Source organism: Hippopotamus amphibius, chromosome 3 (assembly GCF_030028045.1).
Source record: "Hippopotamus amphibius kiboko isolate mHipAmp2 chromosome 3, mHipAmp2.hap2, whole genome shotgun sequence".
NCBI classification, from domain to species: domain Eukaryota; kingdom Metazoa; phylum Chordata; class Mammalia; order Artiodactyla; family Hippopotamidae; genus Hippopotamus; species Hippopotamus amphibius.
In genome coordinates, this window is record NC_080188.1 from 82,776,573 (window position 1) to 82,799,964 (window position 23,392).

Sequence of the window (23,392 nt, forward strand, 5' to 3'; positions counted from 1 at the left end):
TCACAAAAACCCTGGGGAGTATTTCCATTTTACCACCAAATATGAGGCAACAGAGGCTTTAATAAGCTATGTCCTCTCCTTTAACTTTGACACACACCTACACCCAGAACATTCTCCTTGAGTACTCACTGTGTATCCTTTTAGGTTAGGGTGAGGATTTATACACAGAAGTTAAAAATACTCATATACAGTTATAAGCGCACACACGACCAATTAAAAGCAGCCAATTTGAAGTTTATTTCATTTCATTTCCCTCACATAGCTTCAAGTCCTGGTTCAAAACTTACCTTTCTGACAAAACTCATGCTGATCAATCGCCTCTCATCCCTAACTTAGTAACAATACTATAAACTCTGAGTTATCGATTTACGTTCCTCATAGGATTTGAGGTGGGTTTTTATAATATGCTGTCCCTCTCCATCTACATTATGAGAATTCATGGACTTAAGAACATGCCCATTTTGGGTGATGGATAACTATGCTGACTTGACCAAAATGCAGCTTTAATTAAGTTACTTGCTAGAATAATTTTAATGTAAACTTCTTAATCTCCTTTGCATATATTAATGCCAGCTTTACAAATATTTTTGGAAATATTTGGAAATATCTATGGTTAAATAAAGATACGTGATCTAGGGTAAAAAAGATAGTGAAAAATCATTTAATACATTACTATTCTATATAATTTACATATATTAATTACATTAATGGCTATTATGAATATTTCTAATTAAAGGTTAATATACTGTACATGTTTAATGTCCTGTTTTTATCAGTTAACATATTATTACTGTTTTTAAAAGAGGAAGGAACAGAAAAACAGTATCAGTACATGGTATATAACTACTATCAGATGAAAAAATATCTTTTCAAGGATTTTAGGGGCTGGAGTACAGAATGAAAAAAGCCAGAATAGAAGATAAATAACGAATTCAGATCTTAGGTAAATGTTAGAAACTTCTATATATTTAAGGCAAAGTCCATGATGAGAATTATGCCCACATTGCAAAATGCTTCTAAGACTTTAAACAATATTTTTATTTTGTTTTAAAATAATATGTAACAAGTTAAATAAAATTTAAATTATCTTTCAATTTGAAGTACACATACACTCAGCAGATGTTACTTTGTGACCTTTTACTGAAGAGTATACAACTGATAAAGATCCATAGTAACATAAGCTGTAAGCTACAAGGTAAAGGAGACTGTTTCCACTGATCATACATATTCAACAGTCCAACTACTTAAAGTCACATCTCTTACATGGTTCCAGCAAAAGTCTGTACCACACAGACGCTAACTTTCCTCTCTCCAGCCTGGATTTCTTCCCTGGACGCCAGACCTGTTTATAAAATTGCTCATTCAACATGTTTTCTTGGGTATGTAACAGAAACTATATCCATGATCTTTCTCTTCAAATATGCATGTCCACAATCCTCCCTACTTCAGTAAAATGTGACTCATTATATTAGTTTGTTCAGGCCCAAAACTTTGGAGTCATCCCCAACTCTCTTACTCTCACCATCAGATAGTTCCAATCCGTCAGTGAATTCTAAGGCCTTCAAATCCAAAATATACCCAGAATCTGACTATTACTACATTGGTCTAAGCTACTATTATCTCTTACCTGGGTTATTCCTATAACCTCTTACCCGGTCTCCCAGCTTCCCACCTCTGCCCTCCTAGTTCTGTTCTTCACAAAGCAGTCGGAGTGACAGTGCTAAAGTCACTTTTCTGCTTTAAACCCTCCAGTGGCTTCCCAACTCCACTCAAAGTAAAAACCAAAGTCTTCAGGTTGGCCTCTAAGGTTCTAATTTCCTATTCCTTTTCCTCATTTATTCTACCTTAGCCACAGATACTCTTTCTGTGCCTCAACACACCCAGCATGCTCTGCTTCAGAGCTTTTTCACTTACTGATCCCTGGACCATTCTGTCCCTAGACACCCACTGGCTTTACTTCCCTAGGTCCTTCTCGGAGACCCTCTCTGAGCAATTTTCTAAAGTTGCAAACCAGTTTGAAATTCCCCAACCCCCACTCTTTCCTGACTAGAATTATGTTCTCCAAAAAAGGGTTTTTGTCTGTTTTGTTAATTACTGTATCCCAGATCCAAATTAGGGCCTAGCACCTGACAGATACTCAGTAAATATCTGTTGAATAAATGAATGAATCCCCAGAGAGTCAGGAAATACTGGACCAACGCTATCTCAAAACTCTTTCTAGAGAAAGTTTCTATTCTGTATATTTGATGGTATCACTAGGTCTTGCTTGTCTGGTTCCAAGTCTGGGTCCCAATTTTGATACCTACATGGTTTAACAGCAAGGGAAGGATGCATTAAGTTGAAAACCTTGCAGTTAATGACTATATTAAAATAGAATAACAACAACCCACAGCAATCTTTAACGAGGATTAGAGGAAAAAAAACTGAATTGGGGATTAGGAAACCCAACTTTTAGAGAAGATATTTCCACTAATTAGGTTACCTCTGCAGGCCATAGTTTCTTTATCTGAAAAAGTGTTGGAAATTCTGATAATTCTTTTATTTCTGCTCTGAAAAGTCGTTGTTCGAAAGCATTTTCCTTTGGTCTCTCATGGTAAAGTTAGTGGGAACATATTGAAGGGGATAGGAAAAACATTCCAAATTCAGAAAGGATCAAGATAAAATTTAATTTGTGGACAAAACTGCAAATGCAAACTTGAAAATTCCCCATGAAAGTGGTATTTAATTTCAGGCAATTAGAGAATAACTGAAGGTAGTAGAGAAGAGTAGAAGGGGCACTGAACTGTAATTAGGGGCCTAGGTTTCACCAGTAAACTCACTGTGGAACTACAGGGAAGCCCCTTAATTAGTCTGCTTCTCAGAGACCCCACCTGTATAATGAGGGGCTTGGCCAGACCAGTGGTTCCCAAGTGCTGGCTGAGTGGTGCAAGAATCATGGAGTCCTCCAACCCACCACCGAAGAGTCTGACTCAGTGGTCAAGGTGGGACTGTGGGCATTTTACGTTTTAGATAATTAACTCATCCAGTACTGATGTGGGTGATTCACAAACCTGCAGTGGTCCTTAGTCCGGACGATCCTTGGTGGCATCTCATTCAGATATATATATATTTTTCATGATTTTAGGCAGCCTAGCACCTGAATTTCACGTGGTAAAGAACTCACTTCTCTAGTATCTCCAGAAGATGGTGACCTAGTCTGTTTGGACAGTTCCAAAACTGGGGTATTTACCATCTCCCATTCTACTCTGGGTCAGTTCTAATTGTTAAGTTCAACTTACAAGAAAATCTGACTCAAAGAATATGACGCAGGTTTTGTTTGCTGAAAAAACCAAGAATTGGTCTGATTCTACTTTTATGCAAAAGTCTTCAAAATGTTAGACAGAAACAACATTTTCCCTTAGTCTTCTCTGGCTAAATACATGACTTTCTTCAACTCTTCCTCACCCAACAGGGCTTCTTGATCGTACTGTTTCAAACACAATGGCAAAGTAATAGTGAATTCATTTTTTGGGGGGCACTATCCTGTTTTAATATTTTGTTGATTAGCAAATAAAAGAGATCCAAATAAGTGAGAAAACATGTACAATTTCTAAGTGTTACCGTAAAACTTGATTAAGTCCTTCAAAGGAGTAGTTTTACTCTACTTTTAATTTCAAAACACAGATGTATTTTCTACTTTATCATTTAAAAAATATTATGGAGTATAACAGGCATTTTCAAAGTACATTCACAGTTTTAATACAATAAAAATATGCTTTGATTAAAATAATGCTAACAATGTTAATCTGATGATATTTGCATGAAGCCAGTGTTAATAGCTTCTTTTTAGACCTGAGAAAACTGAGGCTCACAAAGGCTATTTCTTGACCAAGAGAGGAAACTAACATTTATTGAGTTTCCACTGTATTTCCAAGAATAGCTTTAAGCACATTTACATGTTTTCTCCCTTTTGACAACTTTTTAGTGTTATATCTATTTTACAGAGGATGAGAACAAAGGCAAACGTAGTTACATAATATCAATGAAATTACCCAGTTATTAAGATGCAAAGCCAGAATTTGTACTAAGAGCTTTTTCTTCTAAGTCAAAGTGCTTCTCAATATAACAGGATACCTCTGAATATCAATTTAGTGTCTTTACTTAGTCTATTATTTGCAAGTGAAAAACTATATATTAACACTCAAATGACAAACAAGATAAAAAATGACCAATCTTCTTCCTTCAAATTAACAATCTGAAAGCATCAACCTGGGGTTGCCAAAAAAAAAACCAGAATCAAGGGCAACTGAAAATTCAAACAGTACAAGATTTCTGGGGTTTTGTTCTTTCAGTTTTGTTTTTAATTGGCACTTCTATTTTAGAGTGGCATTCTGTTTCAATTTCCCTTTATCTATATTGGTTTATCATTTGTTCTTATTCAATTTATAAACTGAGTACAGAGTACTTTGTCAGAATAGATGGAGCTGGACCAAAACAATGCTGTATCACTGTCTTAGGAGCAATAGCAGAACAGTAAGGGGACAAGCTCTCTCTTTTTGCTTGTTACGCCACAGAAAAGTCATAATTAAATGCCCCCACAGCACATCTGTAGAAATCATGCCATTTTAATCATCCCTCAACTATACCACATAGGTCAACTCATGATTCTCCTACTTTACTATGAAATTATCTCTTTCTACAAGTTAAGCATTAGAGCATTGTATGCCTTTAGGCAAGTGATTCATTTCTAGTTAGTTTGGCACCAGCCCTGAAAATTAAGGGCAGTGCACCACAATGAAGCCTTGGGTGTGTCAAGGCAGACATGGTACTCAGAGGATTAAGGTCTTGATCTACCCATCTAGCTGACCTTCTGTTGCTAGTAAATTTCTTTGCTACAGAATATTTATGTGAAAAAAAAAAATACAGTACTATACCTACAGGGATAATTCTATATCTATTCCTATTAACTAAGAACAAGTGGTCTTCATTGCATCTACTTATTAGGTTCATGAAAAGCGATCAAATGGGCCTTTTTATAGGACAAAAGCTTGCCTAATATTCTTTAGTTTATTGAATCTCATTAATTTAAAAAAACAAATTTTTAAAATTACAATTAACATTTCTGAATTTGGGATGCATGTAATAATCTATGGTATCTCAGATTTGATGACATACAGCACATGGTAACATGAGAACGTTTCATTACGAAAAACGTGAGCGAGCTAATAAACAAGCAAACATCGTACAAAAGACTCCCTAAACACCCTCACTGCAAAATAAAGCACAAGTGCCCACTACTATAGATCGTATTTGAGACAGTTCGCTTAAAACTGGTAAAAAACCTAAATGGCTAGCAAAGAATACTCTGGAACACCGAAACATTGAAAAAGAAATAGGCCCATACCACATACAAAATAAATCTCAGTCAACACTACCTTCTGATAAGGTATATAAAATAAACATTTTGGAAGCTGTCTACAATGATGATAAAACTATTACTAATAGTGTAATTTTCCATTACGTTGGTACTTTCCTATAAAAATGATAGGAAATCAGCCTCTGCATACCCTCAAGTGCTGTGCTGCCCACACTATATGTGCGTGTAAGCATGACAATACACACCTATACTCCTGTCTCCCTGGCTTAATCAGAGATGATACAAATCTTTAAAGCATTTCTTTTGGCTTTATAAGTGTCTGAGTTCTATTTTCACCTCTAATTGGTGGGATACATCTCTTTTTAAAAGGATGCGACAAAAAATTTAGAATTCTGAGGGCATGTGCAGGAAAAAAATTAAAATAAAATAAAAAAATCATGACCCTAAGATAAAAGAACTCAGATGAGGGGAGAGAATAACCCTTAAGGAAAGGTAAGTTTAATTAAAAATGACTACAAAAACAAAACCAAAAAAACTTTGTAGTGGTTCATAACATTATTATAACAGTAAAGTACAACTTTTATGCCTCTAAGCCATAGATTCTCAACCCCAACAATTGATATTTCGGGCTTGGATGACTCTGTGTTGAGGGAGGCTGTCCTTTACATTGGCTCCGCCCATCAGATGCCAGCAGTGTCCTGACCTCCAACCCCACAGCTGTAACAACTAAAAATGTTGCAACCAAGGGAAAATTTGCCCCCGATGAGAAGTGCTACTCTAACCTTTTGATCATCCTAGTTTCTCTGAAATCACCTGAAGGGTTGAAAACAATTTTAAAAATCCATTTTAAAGAAACATTGCTTCAAGTGAGTTTTCCAGCTACAGAAGAAAAAAACTGGGCCATTTACTTAGTTATTGCCCAAGTATTTAAAATATTGGGATTTATATAAATGGACACCTTAAAAATTTGAAATATCGAGTAAAATCTATAAAGTATCTTCTTTTTCAACCATTAATTCTTTATGCATTCATAAATACCATGAATCAAGCAGCCAGAGGTAAGGAAATATATTCATTTTACATTAGTACAGTGGCTAGTATCAGAGATACCTTCACTTTATATACTTTATACTATTTACTATTTACAAGGAATTATTAACCAAGTGTTCAATCCATGCCAACTACTTTGCTAAATACTTGACTTCTATGTATTATCTCACTAGAAGAAGAGAGAAGTCAATTTAATATCATTATCATGAGTTATAAAATTCACAGATTCAAGGTCTGGTTGTAGCAAAATTGCCCGGTAAACTTCCAAAAACTTTAAATGCTAGTAAAATATAGCAATCAGAATTTGGAGCACAATACGCCACACACAAGCACGGTACCTATGAAAAGAAGCTGCATCAGCTCTTGGACGCCACAAGGGTAACAGTGGTGGGTAAGTTACCACCAATGACTAATTAGCAGAGTTCGTACAATACTCCTAAATGCTTAACTTCCAAACAATGCAGTTTAGAAAACAAGTACATTCAGTAACACCAGAAACCCGAACATAAAGGAAAAAAAGAAAGGTCTTATTATCTAACAAGCAATAGAAAATGCAAATGCACACTTACACAAAGTAAGCATTGGACACTTGATTAATGCGCTTAAAAAATTAAAGTGAGTTCCCTTATTTTTAATAGATTTTTTAATTGAGATATACTTCACAAACATAAAATTCACCATTTATATGTACACTTCAATAGTTCCCAGCACACCCATGTTGCTGTGCAACCATCACCACTATCCAATTCCAGAAAACTTCCATCACCCCCAAAAGAAGCCCCGTACCTATTGGCAGTTAGTCCCAGCCTGCCCACCCAACATCACCTCACAATCACTAAACGCCTTTCTGTCTCAATGGATTTTCCTGTTCTGGATATTTCACATAATCATACATTATGTGGCCTTTTGTGTCTGGCTTCTTTTACTTAGCATAAGGTTTTCAAGGTTCATCCATGGTGTAGCACGTTCCTTTTCATGGCTGAATAATCCCTTATTTTTTTCAGTAATTAAGTGAAGCATTTCAAGTACTGTGTTTAGACATGTCACCTGAAACATTTTCAGCCATTCCTGGAGGCCTGTAGGTGGTTGGACAGATGTAATTCGGCGTCGTTGTTGCCCTTGGCCATTGGCTGCTCTCAGGTCTCCAAAAGTTGTTGGTGTTGCCGAACATGGTACAAGCCCAGTGGTGCTACAAAAAATACAAGAGTGGAAGCAAAGATAGATATTTATTAAGAATAATGGGCTCCAATTTAACAAGAATGGGATGACACGGCATATTTCAAATATAAATCAAATTATTATTTTTATTTGCTTATTCCCAGAGAGCAAGGGTACACAAAACTTATTCTGCTATTCTTAGAGTAAGTTTCCTCCCTCCTATATAACCACCTGTTTTTATCCCAGCACAGCTAATTGCAGCCAAATGACAGAATCTCCATGGCAAAACTGCAAGTTGTTGATAACATACAAACAATTGTTAAAATATTTCCTTAGAAGATTCAGGTTCCACTTGTCTTAGTAGTCTGCAGCAACATAATTAAACAAAAGTTTAAATTTCTTTCATAAAAATGGGTGTGAGACACATTAATGCTTTAAAAAATTCACATGTAGAAGTAGTCTGTTTAAATGTTTTAGACATTTCATTAGTCACATTATTCCTTAAGTTTGCCCCAGATGCCTTCTAAATTATGCATAATATTTATCTATTCCTCTCTACTCTTCTATTGTTATTATTAAGCTTAGTCTAGATAATATTTGACAGAATATTTGACAGGAACAAGCCTTGATTAGAAATGTGTTTACTCACACAGGTGGGCAGTGAGAATGTATTATAAGCAAAATTAAATATTATAAAATGAGAGCATCAAAATACTTTAAGTCAATAATTTAAATTTTGAGTGTTTAAAAAAAAAAACAAAAAAAAAACACACCACCACAAACCTGAATTTCAATTAATTCTGCCACTAGTAAAATAAGAGATGATCTATCCTAAAATTGTTCAACTCTCCTAAAAATGACTGATAGCAGAAAAAGTAGTTAGAACTGTTATTAATATATTAAACAACTTTCTAATTTCAATGCCTAATTAAATTATTTAAACTCAAGGTAAATACTGAACATCTCTATCTTAGAGACGTGTGGGAAAAAAAGCAGAAAGATTCAGTTAACAAAATTACATTTGTAAAATAGTCTTCATTTTATTGAGCTATGATGTTTCAAATCCAAAGAACATATAAATTATATCCTAATAGTTAACTATCAAGCTCTGAAAAATGAAACAATTCCAATTCTTTTCTATCCAGAATATCTCATTATTTTGCTTAAAAATGCATTCAGTCACCAGATTATGGAGAAATATCTTCATATCTACCTCATTTAAATCTTTTAACATTATACATTTAAGATGGTCTCTAACATTCAACAACTAAATCTATTTTTCTTCTATCAAAGTTCAAAGGTAAGCTTTATTTTCTTCTCTGAAATGAAATAGGATGTGATTATAACTTAAATTTCCTAATAAAAATGATGAAAAAAATCACAGTTTCATCTTATTATTAGAAAATCTTTCAACAAAGTTAAAGAACATCAAACATATACTGACCAAGTCTCCAAAAAGACATGGTAATCAATATGCTGTCTGGTTTGCTTTAGTAAGTTTGTACATAAAAAGGCTAAAAATAAAACTTACACCTTTGCAGGTACTATCGCAATAAAAAAGTCACCAACTAAAGAAAAATTTTACTAACATGTTCTGCGGTAAAAATTCAGCATTCATTTATACTGCCTTAAAAACAACTGAACCATTTAATACTTCTGCCCTGGCATTAGCCACATTAAGAGAAGACCAAAATTATATGGTTGACTGAAATCTATACATTAAAAAAACAGCATATTTTAAACATTAAACTCAACTTTCTCATCTACGAAATAGTTTATCAAGACTAGAAGGAAAAAGAAAATGAAGTGAGTAGTTTCACTTGTCTATCACTCCACACCCTCTGGTGGAAGTGCCAAAACACAGTGAAACTGTCAAAAGGCAAAAAGCCTAAGTAAGAGGGAGGGGGACAGTTAACATGGGAAAATCACACAAAAAGCATTTCCTGAATAACCAAGAAACAGCTTTATTTTTCTCTTCTGTATCATTTTTGTATTTTTTTGTATATAAAACTACTCTAATTCTTATGATTTCTAAATTTCACCAAAGAGCATCTGAAAGAAACATTTTCCACAACTGAATGAAATAAAAATATAAACTGGTTCCCTGGGGAAAAAAAAAGATGCAATCTGTAACAATGTTCAATCACAAAACTTGTGTCTGAGCAACGTTAATTTTATTGCACCTTAAAGAATAAAAATAAATCTAAATCAAAATATTGAGGGGAAAAAAAAGAAATGTCACCATCATGAAGTTCTTCTGGTTTCTATATCTTTCAATCAGTTATTTGAAGAAGTGACAATTATGCAAAAAGGACCCATAAAAAGTCCTTAAAATGCTTTTGTCATTTAAATTTTAAAATACCACATTCCAAATGACATCCAAAGCCATTTTTAATTGGCTGGGTAATAGATATTGTGCTTAAGTTAGCCTAATTAGCGTGAGAGTGGGAAAAGTTTTATACTGATGCAAAATCCAAAAATGATGGAATGGTGCAGGAAACAAGACTACAATTGTATTTAGTTGTTATGGAAACTATTCTACTGGTGTAGAAATGTATGTGTTAAAAACATAAGACTTACCAAGCAAATAAAAGGGGGTTTCTAACATAATAATCTCATGAAATAAGATTTAGTTAGTAATTGTGAGGTCTATTTCACTGCTAATAAATGTATCTTCAGTTATGCATCTATAACTATCCACCTTAGAACAGCTGTTGCTATAGTAACAAGATACATTTGCTCATATCCATATTTTAGGATTTACTTTTTAGGATTCCTTAAAAATTATGATTTAAAATTTCTGCTGATAAGGGAACTTCTGCTTGTGTCTTACTTCAATGTATTAGTAACAAAATATAAAGCCACAGTGGTAGTCATTCTTCTCCTTATTTAAAATGTATGTTTCCCAATTTTCAGTGATCTCAAAATGTGTTAGACAGTCAACAGTATTAGTGACATTATAATTCTAGGAGAATAAACTGAAAGAAAGCCTTTTAGAATCATCAGCTCTTTAAAGAAACATGAGAATCATGAGAGAATCAATTATTAGACTTAATATTACCTTGTATATTCTGAGACTTTGCATGGTTTCTTTCCCAAAGAAAAAGAGCGGACCTCAGAACCATGGTCCAACTTTCTTTTCATCTATAAGGTAAAACAAATGAGATATGTTTAAAAAAAAAAATCACCTGTCCAACTATCAAATCTTAATGCTAGTAGCATCAGTAATATTGAAAAAATTCTTAAATTTTCATATGCCTGCAAAGTTAATTAGGCATAGTTAATTCATATAGAAAATAAATGTTTCATAGTTTCTTCTATTAGTTCTACTTTGTTTTACTCTTTACAAGACTGGAAAGGTGAATTTTTCCCCCTAATATTCGTCCAGTAGAACAGTGTATGGTGATTTAAAAATTGATATCCATTGTATACATTCCTTGAGAGTAATATACCTTTCACATTTTCTAGTTTAAGAACCAACATAGAGGAACATGTCATGTTAACCCCCACACAGAAACGAACCATATTTAACATGCTGTTCTTAGTGATTTTCATTTTCCTTTAAAAACATATTTTAAGAAAGATAACAAATTCAAAATTTCAAAATCGGAATGGAAGTAACAGTCACTGAATTTAAAACACATTATTATAAAAGGGTAAAGAGAATAAAATGAATAAAATGCTCTTGAAAAGTAATTATGATAAAGCATAAAGCAATGAATATGGGCAATGAGGACAGTACAGAAAGTAAATCCAAAATAAGAGGAAAATCTGGAGACGGCATAATAAAGGTGGAAAAAAAAGCATCAGTTGATATTTACACAGAATACACAACTCCACTGACAGATACTCAGGACAAAATATTCTAACTTGAAAACCAACAAGAAAAACAGAAAGATTTAAACAGAATGAGTTATGCGTCTTTGTAAGGTATCTCTGACATCTGTAGTTTTAAAGTGTTTCTTTATGCTATATAGGTATGTAATACTGTAAATATATTCCGAATTACATTTTGTCATCATCAATATTGAAGTATTTATTTTTTTACATTTTACTATTGGTTAACTGAGGTCATCTTAAAATTATAGATATGTTATAAAACTATAAAATAAGATCTGATAAGATTCAACTTTTGCTATTTCAGCAACCCCTCTAAGATTTATGTCTGCTAATTAATTACTGTATCACTGAAAATGATGGGAAGGGGGGAATCCCAGAGTGATAGAAAGTTATCCTCATTTTTATAATAAGGTGATAACCCTTGCTTTGCAGCAGCCTTATTTTCTTACCTATTGCCTCACATGGAACATCATAATCCAGCATGCTACACTGTAAACACCAAAGAGACCCAACAAGATTCTAAAAATCTTTTTGAACCACACTCTGGATAGTAAAGACTGTGTTTTTATCACCATGAAGAAAGTCTTCTAAAACACAGGGATAATCTTACAATGTTAGAGGCAAGAGGTGAGGGAAGTACGACAAGCTCATCCACAATTTATACCTTAGTTCATGAAATACCGACTGAAAGAAATGGAATTGGTCTTATCTCAACCCTTCAGAAGTTTCTGTGCTCATAACATTGCTTTAAAGTGATTCCTCTCAAAACCCATTATTTTCTGTCTCCAAATAATTTTAATAAAAAGCAAAAATAACTACTTTAATACACAGGTAGCCACTTGCTTGCATGTATATAAATTACAGACACACACGTACACATACACACCAATATATCCATCAGGAAGGTAAGTCAGTACAGATTACCTTAAAAATCTATTTTTTGTAACTTCCAGAGATTCTCATTTTCAAAACTGTTATGATAAACTTTGATATTCATGGTAATCAAGTTTGTAATACTGGCTTTCAGAACTTCCCTGGATATCTTGTAAATATATTGGTGCAAATGCCATTTTGCCACTAAAAGCAAACTTTATTTCCATCTTAGAAATCCATCAATGAATAAAAATGCCCGAAATTCATAACAAGGGACCTACTGAGAAAGGATTTTTAAATTTCGAATATTTTATAAAATAAAGCACTTTCTGTATGACTGTATAAGTGTTTTAAATATTATATTGTTTACTGAAAATACTGACTTTAGAACCAAAAATTAATCTGCAATTTCGAAGGGGTACAGAAAGTGAATATAACCTCTTTGAATATAAATCCCCAATATTCTAGCGATTCTACATTTTAAGAGTGGCAAGTAAAGAGAAAAGTAAAACCTATATATACAAGGTATAGAAAAATTAAAGGCAAAAGGTTCACTAAAAGCTAACTAAGGGTAGAGTATTTCCAGGTCAGCATTTAACGGAGCCACATTTCTAAAGTCTGAATATATTTTTAGAGGAAAATCCTCAGATTAAAATATACATTTCATTCTAAATGTAAAGCTTTTTCCAGCTCATGTTGTCTTTCCATTATTTGCTTACATTCACAATATAAAACAGAATACCAGACATCCAGCCACCCACCAAAATTAGAGGATACTGCAGCCATCTCTGATGATACAGATTTTCCTTCTCAGGCAGGCACACACACACAATCATACAACACAGGAAGAAAACAGCTTACTTACTTTGTAAAAAATCATTTTTAGTGTGCCGTAGAAACCCATATTTTCTGGATTTTTCCCCTTCAGTGATTCTGTGCCCCCGTGTGTCCGGCTGCTTGGCAGTCTCTGACAATATAAACCTTTTTCAGGTAGGTATGTCACAGATTCTAATGTGGACATGCTCAGGCACGTCAGAAAAGGAAGATTAGGGAGCAGAACCGGCAACAAAACTCCACAGTAGAGGCAAATGCAGCTCAGTATCAAACCGCTTCCCGGGACACACATACATACATGCAGCTTGACTGAGGAGAACTCGAGGGAATAATAAGAGAGAAGCAAGAAGATTATTGGAGGAGACTATGCCCTGTCAAAGCCTGGACTGAACAGATTCCTCCCTCAGCAGCAGAGGGATCAGATTACATCTTCCCTTGAACACAGAATGGTGCAGTCCAGGATTCAGCAATGCAGACTGCACATCAATTATATGGTGATCCGCTCCAGGGAACCCGTAAGCACACAGCGCGCTGAAGAGAGGGAGGAGGTGGGCAGCGAAGGAGACCGCCCCCACACCACAGCCCCCGCTCTCCCCTTTCAAACTTTCAGGAGGTTATTTTCGTATTTTGTAAAACCTGCATTTTTGAAGAGTCTTAAATGGCAAGCATCATTTCCGCAAATAAGTCCTTTCAGAAACATTTTGAAAATGGAATATATTTTCATATGGTCCTCCCAACAGAAGCAAAGCAGTCTATTTTCACTAACTGCTACCCTATTGCAGTCCTGGCACAGACTGATCAGATTTTTCAAGTAGCTTGGACAGTTCAAAATGGGCAATTGTAAAGGGAGGAATTAGATATTCTTTGCGGCAATTTACAGAAAGGTAAACCAGTTTGGAGCAGAGCATTTGCAGAAATTATGTAATAAGTTATGTTTTAACCTGTATATTTCACACATTAAGTTTAATGTAAATATTCCCTATGTTTTTCCATTCCATTCATTTAAAACATAGTCTTCAAGAAAATTACCACACACTGTCAATCCTTACTAATCATGAGAATATCTTTTTATGATTAACAAACTTAAGTATATAAAGTCTGGCTGAAAGACTCTATTTCTCCAAAGAGAACAAAACTGTGCTCATTTAAGAATCTTATAATTATTTGTTCATTTAATCTTGAGTAAACAGGAGGCACTGCACTTCTACCACCAAACTTATTTTCACAATGTGTCCTGCTTATCATTAAAAAGGTATTTTACATAATAATAAGGGTACCAAAGTTTGCCTGAAGGCAACCTTTTTCTTAGAATGACTACTACACAAATCTAGATATCTGATCTTGCAACTTGCTACAAAATTAGCTTCAGAGGCAGTTATAAGATTCCTTGGACTAGAAAGGCCCATTATTAAGGGTCTAGTTAATTAACTCTTACCCTTCCCATTAACGTTCTTTATTACAAGTAAACTGTGCCTATAGTTATTTAAGTACTTAGAAAGTTTCTTTAGGAAAAAAGAAATACTATTTTGACTTACTACATTTTAATACTCTCTGCTATGGTAATAAATGACTTTTGTTAGAAAAATGATTCTAAATACTGCATAAAATAGTATCAATTTTAAAAATAAATGTTTACCTTTTTAATTAAGACATTATGTCAGTGTAACATCTTTTACTTTAAAACATAAATGAAATAATCTAAAAATTTATGAAAATGTACATCTTGGGTCTTCTCTTGGAAGTTACAGTCTACATATTATCTTCTTAAAAAAACTCCTTCCTGGCTCTTAAACGAATTCTCACCCTCAGAAACAACATGTACATGTACCCAGCAAAAGTTAGTTTTCTAAATAAACAATTATCTTACTTCAAAGGAAAGTTCCTTTTAAAAAGAAATCGCTTACTCTTAGCAAAAAAAGTTCCAACTGTTAGAATGGACCCATAAACCCTTTCATTAGAGCTTCAGAGCACTCAGGATTTAAAAAAAAAAAAAGACAGCCGCCTCCCCCCACTCTGGGCTATCTGAAGAAATTGTAAAATGAACACCTGAAATTTCCTCTAAAGCTTGTCAGAGGACAAAGTGACTACCTACCAGTCACATACTAGTGTATACCCTGACTTCAACTGAAATCATGTCCTATCTCTAGTTGAACTAACCTTTTCAAAGTAAGTCTACTCAGCTGAGGACACAGACCAACTTTAATAAACCAGAACACTGTCTCAAAATCTGGGATAGTTAAGGAAGAAAATATCTCAATTTTGCACAATCAACGGAACGCTCTTCTGGTTACGTGGGTCCTATGTTGGCTGTGAAGTTACAGGAAAACCTGATTCCCACAAATGTATGTTTATATGCAGGCATGTATATTCATATTTTATTGTTTAATAGATAAAACATTTATATGGCTCAAAAATCAAAATGATATGCAAAAAGTAAACACTGAGAGGACTTTCCAATGCCCCCAACCACCCATCTACCATGGTTCCCACTTGGAAATGATTTTTATTAGCTTGTTTATCCTTTAAGTGAGAATGTATGTTTATAAATACTCATGAAGACTTAATTTTTCCAAATATTTAAACAATTCTCCCTAATATCTTGTTTATAATGTTAATTTGAACTATGAAGAATTTGTCAAGCAAAGCTAGTCAACCAAGTCTCTAATTAGATTTCAAATTAAGAAAATAAAAATGAATGATTTTCAACATTCTCTGAAGTATTAGCAATGAAAATTGTGATATATTATTTTCATCATAATCTGTATATGAACAAAAGCAAATGAAATCATTCTCAAATTCCTATTTCTAGGAGTCTTGGCTAAAATACAAATGTTTAAAACTTTATTCAGAGATTTAAGGTTTTTAGTAATAAGATTGAAAAAGCCTTTTTGCATGAATCTTTATCTATCTTATCTCTGTGGTAGATAGAAACATCATAAAACTGAGATCAGCCCATAATCTATGTTAAATAAGTTTACAAAAAAAAGGATTTTATGCTGTATGCTAGAATGTTAACTAGTAAGTTCAATGAAAAAGCTACCTACTTAATCACTATAACTAAGAAAATGCTTGTTTGTCATCCACATTTTTAGAATATCTCAGTGTATTCAATATATTTTCACTACAATAAACTACATCTTCATGTTATATCAGCTAAACAATAAATTTCCCATTCTATAAAAAATTATTTCTTGTGCTGACTGACATGCTATAAGCCTTACTGAAAATCTATTAGCAAGGGAGTAGCAATGAAGTCCTAGATTATAGCCCATCTGCTAATTCAGACTCCACTCATCTCATCACAACTCCACTGAGCTATGATAGCAATAGCTTGAAAACAAAAACAACACAAAGATATGCAGGTGTACCACCCAAGAGTGTAAGCCTCTGGGAAATAATGGCAGTAGAATGATTAACCTGTGAGCTAGTACAGGAGAAATGGCTCTTTCTAAGCAATTGGTGGGGGTGACTAAGTTTTCAGAAGGGCAAATTGTGGTTATGGGCAGAAACGAAAAGTAATCTACATGCAAACAGTGAGAAAAATACAAACAGTAAGAGTCTTCACTGTATCATGTGTCTTCAGAGAAGTGTGTATCTTTATACATGGTGTCAACAGAGGAAGGAGTAGTTAATAGAGTACTTCTCCTCACCTTGACTCTCAGAGTTCATTATTTCCACTTTAGATATATTCTTCCATTGCACTTATCATACCTCACTGTAATTATTTTTATACCTCTCTTCCCTAACACTTGAAGGTTTACAGCTTTCTAAGACATAGCAGAAAAATGATACATAATAAAAAATTAATAATTTTGAATAACTGGCCATACAAGCAAATAATAGCAACCACATGGCATCATTTTTCTAAAGCATAAATACAGAACTAGTGCTAAATTATACTCATACTTAATGCTAAAAAGTCCAACTACTTTATTATTAGTTGATGATACCACAAATACTATTGGTTCTTTGCAGTACTTTGCCAGAATTTAAAATTTTATTTCCATTTTGTAATAGTAGGATAGTGTGTTTATATTTGTACGTCAGTGATTTCCTTTGTTACTATTACGACAACATCCTTTATGCTGATGTTACACTAGGGAAACCACCTACCACAGTTAGCTGTCTTTCCCTGAACACAGAATTTAGATTAGAGACAGCTTGAGGTTTCAACATCAAAGAAAGGAATGCCAAGCATGTTGAGGTTGGAACAAACTTGCAATTTCACTAACCCACTGTCATTTGGTTTCTGGGGTGCAAGTTCTTATTACAAGGTTCACAACTGAAACTGGCAAGTTCATAAACCTGTTCTGTCACAGGTATTATCTATTAAAATACAATGTACGCCCAGCACCTACATTTTCCCTAATACAAGTAGGTGGCAGTATTGATCAATAGCTATTTTCACATTTATTCACTCATTAAGCACTTATTTACACCTACTATGTGTCAGGCACAGGATAGTACATAATTAAAAACCTTTCTTTTTCCTACATTGAATTTACGGTCAATATAAGGCAGAGAATAGGGCAGTACGTATACACATTTGATTCTCAGAACTCATACTGAAAACAGTTCAAAAAAATTTTTGAGAATATGTAATATGAAACAAAGTGAGCCAGATTTAGTTTGAAATTACCATCCAAGGAAACAAATATTAAAACACTACTGCATTAAAAAAATCCCAAAGTAATATATAACACTTTTGTTTAAAATATACTTGTTGGGAAGTGACGGGTATACTTATAATAATGTACAAAATCCTAACCTCAGTAAATCAAAATACAAATCAAAGTATCATAGCTCCAACTGGTTTAAACATTTTCTAAGATAAGTATGACTGTAGGAGTGGTACTTAAAACTTTTTTCTTTTTCCTGAAGTTTAAAATATTTATAACTTTCTTTATAAAAATGCAGCCCCTGAGGATTTGACACAAATAAATTACAATATTGATTCAAGATAAAATTTTTTCCTTCATTCCTTAGTTTGGACCAGATTACTGATCTGATAAACACGTGCACAAATGTATCTGCCAATATATAAATATAGACACATACAGAATTTCATACAAAAATGCACGTTAAGAGTTCTATTTATCACAGCCACAGAAGAAAACAATGAAGATGTAAGCTTTGCTGGTTTGCTCTTCCAAAATTTACATTGTTATAGAGCTTTCAGAGACTTAACACACATACCAAAACATTACTTACTTCTTTGTAGACAAGCAACATCTGCAATAATTTGACAAAGTTGGTAAGTCACTCTGGAGTTTATCCTGAATTATCTAGAAAGCAATTAATCTTTAATCACATGCTTCAAATCCAAAATAAACTACCAGTAAGCATCTTGAATTCATATCTAGGAGTTTGCGCTCAAATTTTTATTATAAATTTTTTGTAGTAATCCCTTCAGCAAAGTAAGAAAAATATCATGGGAAACTATTTTTAAAAGGTTAAGTTTAAGAAAAATAAAACAGCAAATATGACCCAGGGTAGAATTTAATTAACATGGAGAAAGAATGAAATTAATTTTCCTTCCATGTATTACTTAGAACCACATTTGCTCTTCTTTCTTTATCCAATTTGATATTTACTGCTGCTGTTTGTAATATTCAAGTATACTTACCTGGCTTGAGAAAAATTTCCTATAGATGTCATAAAACAATCTTGTATTTTAATATTAAAATAACCTTTCATTGTACACACTGCTTAAAATTCTGAAATTAATTTTTTATATTAGCTATGAGTCATGACTAAAAATTTTAAGAAAAGAGATGAAGGCTAAGAAGTAAAAAAGTTATATCCACTGAATCAATAACAAAAAACACTAACAGCAGGAAGCCACTGAGTACAGAACTAGAAGCGATCTTGGAAATCATCTAATCTAATTCTCCTTCGTTTGTGGAATGAACCTAAGTTTTGGAATCGGAGAAATCTGAGTTTAAACAACAGCTATGCCATTATTAGAGTGTAAACTCAATAGGGGTTATTTGATCATCATGAGTTCTAGTTTTGTCTTATTTGTGAAAATGTAGTGGTAATACCATTTACCTTACCAACCTAGGCCACAGAGTCATGGTGAGCACATAGAGGTGCCCAGCATATAACAGACAGCCTATAAATACCCTATAAAATAATAACTACGAGAAAGGTAAGGTAGAGAATTAAGTGTCTGGCTCAGGGTCATACAGCTATTTTAGAGGCGTAGACTCCGGTCCCAAGTTCACTACTTTTAACTGATTTCCATTAGATATGTGATGGCTCAGCTTGAGCTAAGAAAAAAAATCAGACATTACTAAAGAAGGAAAAAAGTGTTATATTTTGCAAATAGCAATTAAATATGCAAACCACAACTAAATCTTGATTTATTCAGTTCATGAAATGATTATCTAGGTCCATATAACTATGCTTCTGCTACACACGGGGAATCTGAGGCAAAGAAATGGTAATTGGGGAAAAGGTAACAGAAACTGAGAGAAAGATTTAGGTTAAATGAAACCAGTCAACTAAGACATAATCACCCACAATCTGCAAAATGCTACTGAAGTCAAATAAAAACAGTACAGTAACCCTCCACCACCAAGTTACTTAAAATCCAACTCGCAAGACAAGAAACTAATAGAGACCAATATTTGACTGGATATCAAGTGCCAAACTGGGTTGTGTAGGAAGTCAGAAAATGGAGAAATCATTTAAATAGTCTGAGATTTCATAAAAGATATAGTCTTGCTTCTAAATTTAAAAGACAGAAGTTTGGTAGACGTTGAGGAGATAGAGGAAATTATCATCTGTGGACCTAAGATGTATGTGGAAATGCCACTATCATTAACTTGAGGACTGACAACATCTGTAAGACGTCTAGCAGCTACCAGTCTTCATAAGGCTCATTAGGGAATAACCTATTAAATACTATTATCTCCTAATTCAAACACTTAATACTAGAGTTAAAATAGTCTTTAACTTACTAGTAATGGTTTCTTCAAAAGTACTTCCTGCCATGACTCATTCTTCCATTTTAGGGCTAATGTGTGTCTTTGTGTACAAGGAGAACTTTACTGTGTGGGTGTGAAGACTGTAGACTTTTTTAGTTACAAACACTGACTAAGAAGACATCCTTGTTTCCAAAGGTACTCATATCAGAGACCATACATAAAAGCAGATTGTACTCTTGAATAATAGGGGGGAATGGTATGATATAAGAGAGTTCTTAAATAAACATTCAAATGTCATATTCACCAAAAAACTTTATGAAAAGACAATAAAAAATGTAACTCAGGGCCAAGGTGGATACCTGATTCATTGATTTTTGCCAGCTCGTGGCCAAAAGGACCTCTACTGTTCAAAAACGCAGCTTGCTTGGAAAGTGGAATACTTTGTCTTGTTCCATTCCCAGCCCCTTCTTCCCACGCCCTGCCCCTCCAGCTTCCAGACTCAAAGATTCCTTCTAAGGAATTGATTTCAGTACAGAGCATTTTGAAGTCACAGAAACTGTTCACCATGTACAGAACTAGAAGAAGGGTTACTGTAAAGCAGGAGATGTGAGATTCAAACACATGATAAAATGTATGGTACTTTTGAAAATATGTACACATATATTTAAGCGTGTGTGTGTGTGTGTGTGTATGTGTGTGTGTGTGTGTGTGTATGTATGAATGGGGAAAAGCCTACATACATATATAAAAATGTGCACAGCGGTCATCAAGTGGCTTAGTAAGAAATTTTCCTTCTTTTTCTTTTAACCTGTCAGTAAACAAGTATTCCTTATTATGTGCTAACAACTGTCCTAGGTACTGGGTATAAGGTAGCAAACAATGAAGATCAGCTCCCCAGTTTCATATAGTCTACACTCTGTAGTGGGGGAAAACACATAAAAAGTAAACTAATAAATGAACAAGATAATTTCATATAATGCTAGGCTCTAAGAGAGAAACAAAGCAGGGTACTATGAAAGAAGTAAGTAGTTAATAGCGGGTAGTAGAGAACTGTAGCTAATTTTGAATGGTATCACCCAGGAAACAACTTTTAAGTCAAAATGATGGGGCAGAGCCTAGACTCAACAAGAATAAGGCCAATCTGGCTAGTAAAGTGACTGGTACAAGATGAAGTCAGAGAGGTAACCAAGGGCCAGATCATGTAGGATCTTGGCCACGGTCAAGAGTTAGGATTTAAGGAACTCTAGTGCAATGTGAAGTCATCAGAGGATTTCTAGAATACACAATTTCTGTGTATATGTCTTAATATTATTTTTTATATTTTCAAAAATGTATATAAAATTGAAGACCACTCACAAAGTAATTCTCACTTGTTGAAATTAGACATAAAGAGAAAATGCATAAAAATCTTTTCAATTCTTTCATGTACAATTACTCTGACATTTCCCTTCTCACTTGTCACCTCATACTAATTCTAAAACTTAGCACCCATTCCAAAAGATTCCTAACTTGGAAAAGGAAGAGAATTGGAATAGTAGGTAATAATTATTCTGTACCATGCACCAAGCACCATTCTAAAGCCTTTATATCTAGTAACTCAATTCTGTAAGAATGAAAGGGTATCTACCATATCATCTCTCCATTTCCTTGCTCTTCCACTTTCTATGCCCTGATTTTATCTTTCCATTTGATAATTTACTCTTTTTGAGAAAGAAAGAGATACTGGGCTCAGATCTCTACAGATTGTTAATGCATCTGCCAGCCTTACTACAGCAAATGGCTATGATGGTGAAAGACATGGGCACCCTTAGTTACTGGAGGTGAAATGATTTTATCCATGGTACACTTTTTAAAACTGCTTCTCTGTGATCATAAAGGAATTCAGAACATCATCAATGAATCTCAAAGTTGGAAAAAGCCTTCAACTAAAGTTCTGTACAGCATACGTTACACCCTTAGGTATACTTTCACTAGCATGTAGTCATCCAAGGAGCTGTTTAACCTAAAATATATGTTACTCTCAACTCTGTGATCTTCTATTAATTGGCTTACTGATTTTGATAATTATGTTCAATTATAAATATTTGACTAGCAGACATATAAAGTCCAGATTCAAACTTATTGCACTTTTTAAAATACAGCATCTCTTCCCAAATATCTTAAAAAATTTCCAGAAGAATTCAAAATGAGAAGGGATAGCTTAAACAAATCTTTTAAAACTCCAGTTTGTGAACTTGAACTTATTTCCCTTACTTAAAAACATTCATTAAGTACCTATTCCATATGGTGCTAGGCCAGTAAGAAACATAAATCATACCAGGTTCTTCCTCTAGAAAGTGTACATCATAGTGATCTTTAATCAATTCTTTACTTATTTTAGAGTAGCTTGCCTGCTCTTTAAGTATTCAAGTGTTTGATGTAGCTGTCAAGTGAGTAGGGAAGAACCTAGTAATCATGCCCCCACTACATTTAAAAAGGAGGATTCTAAATATTCATTTTGGAAACATCAATTTACATTTTAAACCAATTACTGTATATATAATCTAACAAACTGCATTCTTTGCTTTGAAACTATCAAGAATTATATGACTAGCATAAGGCTTACATGATCCCCTACCTTTTCAGGAGATTCCAAAAGACTGTGAAGACTCAGTAAATAAAATCTGAGTACAAAGAAATATTGCTGGAAATAGTCATGAGTAGGGTTTGACATAATTTTGCCTGTCACGGAAACATTTTCAAAATAACTATTAATTTTAAAAGGTATCTGTTCCGTAATAGTCTTTTATTTGCAGTGAACTGTAAGACTGATGGTTAGGAGCACTTTGATATCTTGGCAAGACTAATGTAATAGAAATATTTTATTTATAAGTTCACTTTCTCTATTAAAAAGTTCTTTAATATTTAGCACATAACTTATCTAAACAACGAAACAAGAGGGGGAAAAAGCTAAACAACGACTCAAACATTTTATTTTTATGGATCTAAACCTACCACATTCTAGAAATATTTAGCCAAGGCTACTGAAAGCCAGACTCCAAACAAAAAGGATGCAAAACTGACCAAGATGTAGTCTCTATCCTACAAGAACTCCCCAATTCAGAGGGGAGGACAGACAAGTCAATAAAATGACAAATCAATGTAACTGAAAAATAAAACTGCCCCATTTATATGACAATACATAGACTTAGAAAGAAGAAAAAACAAATGTTTTCACACGTGGCAATATTTTTTTTTTTTTTTTTTTTCATTTCAATTTTTCTGTTTTCTTTGAGTTCCTTCTTTTTTTTTTTTTTTTTTTTTTTTTTGGGCGCACGGGCTTAGTTGCTCCGCGGCATGTGGGATCTTC

At 33.8% G+C, this 23,392-nt stretch overlaps 1 protein-coding gene across 5 annotated transcripts in view; it reads right to left on the reverse strand.

Moving 5' to 3' along the window:
* Window positions 1-23,392, reverse strand: part of FBXW7 (F-box and WD repeat domain containing 7) — a 204,140-nt gene that overhangs the window by 19,533 nt on the left and 161,215 nt on the right. For 3 of the 5 annotated variants that reach the window (XM_057726412.1, XM_057726413.1, XM_057726414.1), the window contains 2 exons: window positions 10,626-10,708; window positions 7,454-7,595 (listed from right to left, as the gene is read on the reverse strand). In XM_057726412.1, coding sequence (XP_057582395.1) covers window positions 7,454-7,595; window positions 10,626-10,708 — 225 coding nt within the window. Of the gene's footprint in view, window positions 1-7,453; window positions 7,596-10,625; window positions 10,709-13,142; window positions 13,604-23,392 lie in introns of those variants that run through there. The other 2 variants (XM_057726415.1, XM_057726417.1) reach the window with 2 other exon arrangements.